General features: G+C 38.1%; 1 protein-coding gene across 1 annotated transcript in view; it reads left to right on the top strand.

Annotated features, from left to right (window-relative positions):
* Nucleotides 1-984: 984 nt before the first annotated feature.
* LOC100373456 (glycine receptor subunit alpha-2-like) overlaps nt 985-10,395 on the top strand; it is an 80,249-nt gene continuing 70,838 nt past the window's right edge. Inside the window, exon 1 of the mRNA XM_002730819.3 lies at nt 985-1,136. Within this exon, the coding sequence (XP_002730865.3) occupies nt 1,084-1,136 (53 nt within the window). The 5' untranslated portion in view covers nt 985-1,083. The remainder of the gene's footprint in view (nt 1,137-10,395) is intronic.

The raw sequence follows: 10,395 nt of genomic DNA, 5'->3' as shown, positions 1-10,395 counted from the left end.
GATCGGCCATGGTTCAATTCAATACCTGATTATTGGTTGTGAGCACGCACTTATAGTTTGGTCAGGGTTTATGTTCTAGCGAATAGCATGTGAATCGAAGAAAACGACATCAATTATCGGAGCCAAAGAATAACATTCATTGTTGTTCAGAAACAGTCTCGTCTAGAGGGCGTGGGGGGAATATGTCGTTTCTATTTGTCTCACTTCGGTGAATAATAGAACGTTATTTATTTCCTATGAGCGTTATGACACTATTTAATCATGCACGCTAAGGGTACTCCTGCTACTGAGCTCCTGATTGATACTAGCCATTCACACGTTTTGTCTGCGAGGCAATAAGATGAATGTGTGTAGAAATCGGGCAATAGATCTGTTTACGCTTCGTTTGGTACTATGCGATATATCAACAGTGCGCAGATGGGGAACAGAACGATGCAATGTGACCAGCTTTACCAAGCTAAATGCACAGAGTCCTGTTCGAAAGGATGTGATGAGTGTATTACGTGGTTAAATTTAGCCGCCAATTAGGAACAGTTTGCGGTACGTTGTTATACGTACATTGCATGATTGGCACGTTTTAATTGTGCAAACATACCCGTCTTTCGATGAACTCTTTTCTATTATCCGCCCACGTACAACGCTAACGTACCGCTATTCAACACGAGTGAAAAATGGAATGTATACAATGCGGTTCACCTTTGGTGTCGGATGATCAGCGAAACGGAAGGTAGATATAGAACGTAGTGAATTTGAACGTGCTATCCCACGTACATGGATTGTCGCCATAGCAACCGTTATTACACCACCAGTCAATGTTTGTATATAAACGATAGCAGATTTTGAGAACGAGAGCGATAGTGTTATATGTTGAACGTAATATCCGGCGACAATCTGCGCAGTCTCGGTCTCAAAACCTTCTAATTGGTCTAGTCGAAACATAGTCTCGTGAATTCCGCAAACTGTGATACACAACTAAGCTTTCCCATCCTTCACGCTGCGCTGTTTTAAACAGTCATCTTCAACGATCATCGCGTACAGATGCTGGAACTGCACCCGTGACTCGACGGACCCAGTTACTCGAATATGCATTGGTTTGTGCTCCCCCTCTATTTATGTGTGACGTTCCTGTCCCAGAGGTAAGTAGTATCATGCACCTTTTCTTGAGTATGCAGCAGAATTCACTTTACACCATCTGTACTTAATAGATCATCAGTATTCACCTTCGGTCGATGGAAGTTTCGACCGAGATTTAGCGCAAGCTAGGCGTTGTGGGAGACTTAAACGCCAAACACAACTTCGACTGGGCGATATTCCTGGGTGTAGATTACAAAAACATACATTAAATAAGAGGTCAATAATTATCCAAAGATGGGACACATGGCTTTGCTTCTTCGACGCGTATACGTCCGGAGCAATACGTCGAATTGTGTGAGTACTTGTTCGGCATAAACACGTAATTTATCAATTATACGGAGGTCACCGGTCAAATTGAATATGATATTGACCAGCTTAGGTCTGAGAGCACGATTAACGCCGGACTATACAGAATCCATCGTTCATGTGTTATTAATTTTGTTAAAGTAATCGCAAAAATGCGATCATAAATTAGAAGTTGATTCGTATTTGTAGGTTTAATAACCCGTCACGTTAATGTCAGGACCACATTGCAAATAAATAAATAAATAAATAAATAAATAAATAAATAAATAAATAAATAAATAAATAAATAAATAAACATAAAAGCAATACTTATTATTATTCCTCAGCAATATGTTATAATAAATAGATAAATTCGAAAGCTTAAATTAAATGCGATAAAAACTATCAGTCATTTTTAAATACCTACCCGACATATTGGAAACGGACTTTTACGTGCGTTGGCTAATAGAATTAGGATCACCAGGTTCAGACGACATAACTGCCACTGCTTATATCGCTAACAATTGTCACACCGCGACGTATCTATTCGATATGGGACCCATACTCAGGCTACGTATACAGCGCGTGTAAGAATGTTTTTTTTTTATTTACGTGAAATTCTGTCGAGCTCATCTGGGTTGCTTCAATATTTAATGAATGTCTGCGTATATACTTATTGTTGTTGGTGAATAGGGATTGTTTTTACTAAAAGACGGAACGCGACTAGGATATTGTGCAGATCCCATGTAAGACTAGTATTGTTTTCTTAGATTGGTCTTTGCGAAGTTTGTCACACCGTCATCTCAGTATCGCCTATTTTAGTAGCTCGCTTCACAGACGATCGATCGAATAATAGATAGATATACCATACAGTAGGGTGCATGGCAATTTATAAATAGGAATTGAGGAAATTTGGAGTTCATTACGGAAGCGTTGCACGTTTACGTAATACGGAAACCATACGCCCAATATAATATCCAAAACTGCCGGGTGACGTCACCGGCGTTGCTGAGGAAAACTAAAGCAGCGTGCGTTAGGTTTTCAATGCAAAATATATTTCGAATCGCATTTCCAGGTCGATATCAACTGGAATTTTCTGAAACCATATTTATTGCTATATGCTTTGCAATTTTTACATATTTTACTTTGTTGCATTCTTTATAATCTGCCCACGGGCATTTCACTTTTATCATGCCGCGACCATTGCGGGCTGTTCGCGTTCCGAGCCTCGCTTCTACATTGACGGAACGCATCGACGGCGAATCGTACGTATCGTATCTTATCTTAGCAGTGAGCCTGAAAGCGTGGCTCGGAGCGCTAATTTGACAGCAATGGCCGCGGCTTGGTAAAGCTGATCGTCATGTACCCGCATATACCTTGTTGCTCATTACGATACACTGAACATGGTGTGATTTTGTTTTCATGATTTCACGCACTGTCAATTCTCTTCGCTCGTATGAACTGCCTAACACAATCGTGCCGTAGAGCAGATCGTCTCAACATGGAGGTAAAAAAAGATTTACCTCCATGGTCCCACCAATGCACCAAATCTCTACCATTATGTTAGCGTGCGACCAGCACCAATTACAAACGAATCGACCAGAATTCATCTCTCGCAATGTTCTCAACGTATTTTTTTTCTCATATGTCAAAATGATTTATATTTCTCAACCTACCATGCTTATTGCGACAGAAATAAATGTTCTCGTGTAATAGCTATCTTATGAATGAGTCGTTTGACGAGGATACTATCATTTTGTTAAATGGTCTAACTGTTTTTCAACATTATCTATCGAGAACGCCTCTCCCTATTGTTATGTCGCATCTTTTAAGAGCGGCGTCTTAAGTTACTCTCGAGTGAGAGGACTAAAGTGTCCATTGTGAGACGATAAAGAGAACGCATATTACACAAGAAAGGCGTTTCAATTGAATTCCTGTCACTATGGAAGTGAATTCTGTGGCCTTCAACTATGCGAACAAAATAAGTATCCCTTTCCTTCGCACAATAGGGTGATGGAAGTGTGAACAAGGGATCTAGACGTCACCGTGCAATCATGAGTACACCATGTGTCATATGACGGTCACACAATGACAAATATCACAGTCTTCTCTGTATACCATCTTTACCAACGACTTGTGATAGAAAATTATCATATCTCATATTTCTGCCTAGTGTACACCCGGGACAAGCATTCCAGCACAATATTCTTTTTTATCCAGATAAAAAAAAAATTCACAGGCAGAATTGCGTGAAAATTATTGATTTACCATTGTGCTATACCTCAACTTGTTAGCTGATGACTTAATAAAACTAAAATCATGACTGATAAGGCACTTTTTATTATCTCTGTCTTTGCGGAAAAAATTGGTTTTAAAAGGCATTAAAAGTCTACATATATAGCACGTATTTTGCTGTAACACTGTTCGCCCATAGAACAGTTCTAATAATAACGATGTTTTAGTTATATTTATCTACTTTTCTCTAAATGCGGTAATATACAACATCATGACGCTGTTTATGTTAATGTTACCATAAAACATTATGACGAGGCTTCCACTTTAAGGTAAAATGATACTCGATTTTTATATACTGCTCCACAATACATTTTGATAAATCGTAAAAAAAATAATGCTGGCCAAGGTTATTTTTAACGAGTTAGAATTACCAAAATATGGTCAGTATTTTATCAATTGTTAAACTGTATACAAATACAAATTCCATGGGAACGAGTCCAGTGAGCCGTCACTTTATTTTACCAATTATCAACCCTACTTGTCAGAAAGCATACATTACAAGAAAAGTCGAGAAGTCTTTTCGTAAAGTGTGATTTTTTTATGAAACGCCCGAGAATCCTAACGTTGTGAGCGAACTTTATCGATTGAGGGCAGCGATTCGAATTAGTCACACCTAGAAGTAGAAGGTGCCAGATAATTGCTACGTTTAAACTACCGTATTTTATCGGAGCTCTATGGCTCGAGCCGGTTCGGCTCCAATAAACCCTCGAGGTTAAACTCCGACAGGTTTACGCATATGGGCCGAAATCACGCCCTCAATCGTCTTCTTCAAGTAACCTCTCATCCCAATTATGGCGGAGACATAATCGTTTGTAGTTAATTTATTTGGCAGAGTAAAGAAATACAGCGACAAAAACACGATACGCGACGGCGACGTGTTCTAACTTGGTTTATGTTGAAAACTGTTACACATATTACAACAGTTGAACAATCACAAGATGGTAATTTTTCATGACAATAACTTAAGTGAATAGGCTGTAACACATTCAGCGTATTTTAGCTGCCGTGTATCGTGTTTATTCGAAATACCCAAATCTATAACACCAGTGCATTGTCTCAGACTCATGGCTGCTTCTTTTTTTCTCCCAGCTCAACAACATCATGCCATGTAAATGAACAACAACAACTTGAAAAGTACAACACCAAAATCGTTTTCAGCCATGTTGTTTTCATACTAAGTATTTCACGGCGCTGTTCCGTTCGGCTCTGGTCGAACTGAATTGAACTCTGGCAGATCTCGGCTCTGACTCGGGCCCCGAACGTGTAAACACATTGGAAAAAATCTCCTGTTAATCGGTGGGAGGAGCAGTAGTTCGGCTCCGATAGAATGCTGCCGTGTAAACGTAGCAATAGATCGAACTATTTGTTTAATTTTCATCATCATCCAAGGATTACCTGGACGAATAAAGTCTTTCAGTAAAATAAAAAAAAAACATCTTTAAAGCTGGCACGAGAACTAATTCGAAGGGATAAATACATATGACTTCTTGTGGTTTGATGATTCATTGGAAAATCAGTCTTAATGTGTACAGTATGTCCAAAATGTTTGTTATAGACTGCTTGACCGCTAATTAAAATAAAACGATCTGGGCAATCTTTAATTTCACGCACAGTTTGTTTACTCTCAATAGCGATGGATTCTATCACTGAACAATCGTTTCGCATATTGTACGCAGACTCCAATTTCATTATTTTCTCGTTACATGGTCGGTCTAAATAAAAGACGTTAAAACCGAGTGGCATGATGCACACTAACGGAGATGAAAATGCAGCTACGCCATGAGTACGCGTTTGAGTACAACATACCAGAAATATGTCTCAATTGTCCATCTCTATCATCTACCCCAAAAATCTCAAATGTAAACTACACATGTTCACGTAAATTGTGATCATTAGGTCTGATTTCCGCATGATCAAAACAAACTAAAACATTCTCTCCTCATTTCCCATTTAAATTATCACATTTTGCTTGCGACGCCAAACGTTCTCGCGTCCTTGGAAATAAGCGAGCAGCGAGGAATCATCATCAACAAAATGATGATGTAACAACCACTGAAAAAATATAAAAATGTGAATATTTAAAATAAAATCAAGTGCTCTCATCTGTCGCGTTTGATCTACATCAAGATCAACACCGTAACAGAATACAAACGTACGATAAAACGATGTGCTTTTTATATACGAGTAATCATTCATCCGTCATGAAAACAATTTTGCGTATAATTGTAAATTATTGTTTTTCAGAAAGTAGTAGAATTTTACTTCACTTTATATGAACTGTAAAGCACACTGTTGAATTTATAAAGTTAAGAGGGACCGTCGTTTTATTACCCAATTCGTTAACTGTTATTATACAGGTCTTGGGTTATTACCATATAGAAACACATTATAGTCCAGATTTGCAAAAAAAAAAACTCTGTTATCTTTTTCCTGACTGTAAACTTGCGGCAGTTACAAAGACAATCAGTGAAATGAACAGTGACACCGTTTGCATTTTTAATTATAAATGAACCAAAATCAAGTAATGTCAAGGTGAAGCACGCACTGACTCAAAGAAAGTCAGAGGCCGTGGTGTAGCCGATAGTTATTATAAACATGGCCGAACTTTTAAAGGGCGGCGGTCGTCACACTTCGTTCTTCTAATGGAAATCACAAGTATGTGGTTTGACCTGGGCGTGACTTGTACTGATTACCGCCGATGACTCCTTCGATACCTTCAAACACCTAAAAAATACCTAATTAATGCTTGGTAACGTCTCAGTTTGTACTCGTTGATGTGCGCAACAGTCAAAGTCGCCATCTTTGTTTATATGAGACCCATATATCTTGCGCATGCCTGGCGCGACGACTACCGGCCTTTAAAGCAAGATGTCACACAAGACGTCGCCCGGTTTGATAAACATACTGTACCGTTGATAAGCTTTCAGTTATTGTTTAAGTAAACCACCAAACAAAAGTAAATGGTGCACACTGCTCATGTTGAAACTCGAACTGGAGCGACTTCTGCTGTATATGAACACACATATATACATAATTACATATATACAATTAAAAAAATATATACATATTGTACGTATGATTCCGGATTTGTATTATCCTTCCAGACTACATATCTCTCTTTTTCTCTGGTTGCCACGCGCACGCATAACTCGCTGCACGTATGCCTGAAACTGGTTGCAGGCTGTTAAATTCAGTTTCAGCTGAAATGTGCGTGATGACATTTCACAACTTCAACTTATTATGGTCGGGTTGATTATAGACTAGTTAGTAGATGTAGTGAGTATTGTTGTAGTTCTAATAGTAAGATGTAATTTGCACTTAGATCACCGGTTTTATTGTAAGCAATTTGTTACACATTTAGTTGCTGAGAACGGTCTATACAAAATATCAGGTCGCGATGATGTTCTATTTTCCTAGCGCCTTGAAATATACCGCTGCCATGTGTGACGTCAGTGGTTGTGTTACAAACAAACAACTATCGTTTGCATAACCATGGTAGAAAATATTCTATACCATGACAAATGAACATTCCTTAGTGACCTTATTTATAACAGAGTACGTACTATGCTACTATGATTTGGAAATAGTAACAATTGTTTGAGGTAGATATTTCAAATAAATCAAAAGTATATTTTGATCATAATTAACGAAAATAGTTTCGTAAAAAATGACGACCTGTGTAACGATTACATTGCCATCATGGGGCGAGCGCATTTTCATGTTCTCTGCTCGCTGACGCTGAATTCATATATGGACAGAATAAAAACAAATAGATGTTTTAGAGAAACAGATTTTTTTTTACAAATAGATCAAATTCAAATTTATATTACACAGGTGTATTACTAAATATTTTGCCTGGAATTACCAGGAATCGCAAAGCGTTTGCAGTGGTCAGAGTGATTACGAAATAAGACGGCACTTATACGAGATATTCGTCGTAGTTCTATTCAAAAGTATTATGAAAGATTCTCGTTTGTGTTCATGTTAACGCACAATTAATTGCTATCTCCATTGAACCCTTTTTTATTAGTCTTCAACACACTGCTAAATGTTTAATCCCTGTTGGTTTAGTCTACCCAATCTCACTCAATTTGATTGACAAGTTTGTAGTTTCAATCAATTTTTCTAGACAAATTGGTTGCAGGTGGCTCACTTCCGAGGGAATATATCTTGTTGTTTTTCAATTATTCACGTCAGCAGGATGGAACAAACACTCTTACCATTGGACGAGGCATTGATGCGACAGTGACGCGCATGCGCACTTCACAAATACGTACTCCGGCGGACTGTGAACCGTCCTGATTTATAGCAAGATTTGTTTCACCGAATGCGACGTTTGAATAGCATGTTTACGACTTTTAATTAGAAAGGGGAAATAATAGTTACAACACAATGGTACCAGGAAAACCACGTGCACGGATATCTCACCCGGACGGATGGGGGAGAGCAGGAAGGAAATGTGTCTATTCAGATCTTGAGTGAGATGAGTCCATACACCGTGAAAGAAAATATTAAAAGACGATTTTTCATTTATTGGTTAAAACTGTAATTGTCCGGTATAGCAGTAGTAAAAGTAACGACATATTTCTATTCTAACAGTTTCTATTTTTGGGCGAACGCTATAGTTTATGCGAAAAAAAATAATTGTATTCTGCCGCGAGCCTGATTTGATTTTTCCATCCCATACACATGACTTAGAGATCATTTTGCAGCGACATTTCTCGTGTATGCACCAAAACGACATTTCCCCCTCAGAGTATCCTCTTGTTTAAACGCGCCTCAGTCGTTGCGACGCGTCCTACACGTGACACGCGACATACATAACGTGTATGAAATAAATTCAATCATATTCATATCACATTTTTACTAAAAGGATTAAATAACCCAACGGCATGGACCGATCGAGAAAACTATATTTCCAGTATTGATTGCTGTGCCTTAATGGTCGAAAACCGCACCTAGTAGCTTGTTTATGTCTGTCTAACTGAACAATAAGTTGTACGAAGGTTTTTGTATAACATCCACTTTGTGGCGTTTCCTATCTATTTTTAAATCTCATGACTTTTATATCGAAATCCTTTACGAGGTAGATTTCTGAGAACTGCATTAATAACCTTATCGAAATCCATTACTATTAAATACCAAGCAATATAGTCTCGTAAACTTTAGGAGAATTGGAGCACAAAATGCATTTTCTATTGTTATTTTACGGCAACTGGGGAGGAAATATTGCAAATGCTTAATGCCTCCTCAAAAGGTAACCGGAAAATTGCCCGCAGCTTGCCACTCAGCTAGTACTCCGGGGAGTGACCAAACTCACGTTCACTTTGTCATAGCGATACGAATAGCGCTTGGAAAACATCAGCTTGTACGCTGTACATAACGTACATGTAATTCTATGCTGTGTCATTCTTTGAATCATCGCTGACCAGAATCGTAATACTGTTTTTCTTTCACTCTCTCTCTCCAAGTTTAAGCCTACCGGTTTTGAGCAATAAACACGCATTCACACATATACACAGGGTCGACCTTTGGTCTTTACATTTTATTTTTTACAGAGCCATATATCCCAATAAGCCGTGCCAAGCAAAACGAAACGAAACCGTTGGTGCTTGACATTTAGTTTTATACTGCTGTCGAGTCTTTGTATAATCACCATTGCGTATTGTAATGTTCTTTTGTTGAAAACGCCGATAAATGTAGTATAATTATTATAATTTCACCCAAATACGTGTCTATCTCCATTTCTCAATGCATTACTTTCTCCTCACGTTTAAAGCGTATAACCCTACTATCTCTCTCGATATAAGACAGTTTGTACTGTGTCGTCGACGGGCTTCAGTCGATAACAGTTTGAGTGAGACTTATTCTATAAATAATTGAAAATTATCTTGCAAATCCTGTGTCAATGATCTGTGTGGATCATAATCCGATTAGCCGGGAGCTCTGCCTGCGTTATTGTGATTACAAATCGAAATCGGGGGGAGGGGTGGGGATGGCGAAATAAATGTCGTTCAGAAGGATCGTATTCGGGGGATCAACTGTAGCGATTTCGGAAATAAGAAAATTAGAAAAGCTGGCAAAATGGCAAAATGAGAAACGCGCATATTGTAATCTCCCACAGGTATATGACCTATTCAGCTGTTAATAAATGTGATCTATGTTCTCTTCCCATGTAGATGCAATTATGATCAGACTCTCGTAACGACGCAGCGGATTATGCCAGAAACACATCAGTTCGGACTTACACTCACATCGTTGTAAATCACGCATTCACCAATTATAGCATGCACTGCTTTGAGAATATCAAATTATTGAATCCTTTAGAATTGTTTTTTTCCTATATCTTGAAAAAATGAACCTCATGGTAAAATATCTATTATAATGGAACAGTTCAACAGTGAACAAGACTGGTTTTGTGTTGATAGCAGTTAAAAAACAACATATGGCCGCATTTAGTACCATATGCACATGTTACAGATTTCATGCCTTTTAAATAATGCCTATCTCATTCATTCTGTTCTTTAGTATTGCAAGTACAACACTAAATTGTCTGTGGCTTTCACTAAACATTTTTTTTCGTATTGCATATTTACGTGGATTAAGGCATTTCAAAGTATTATATAACAACGAATTGTTTCAGATAACCTATTACTTAAATATTAATGTGAACCAAATATA

This window comes from Saccoglossus kowalevskii, chromosome 13, assembly GCF_978046115.1.
Source record: "Saccoglossus kowalevskii chromosome 13, keSacKowa6.1, whole genome shotgun sequence".
NCBI lineage: Eukaryota > Metazoa > Hemichordata > Enteropneusta > Harrimaniidae > Saccoglossus > Saccoglossus kowalevskii.
This window is presented reverse-complemented; position numbering and strand designations above follow the sequence as displayed.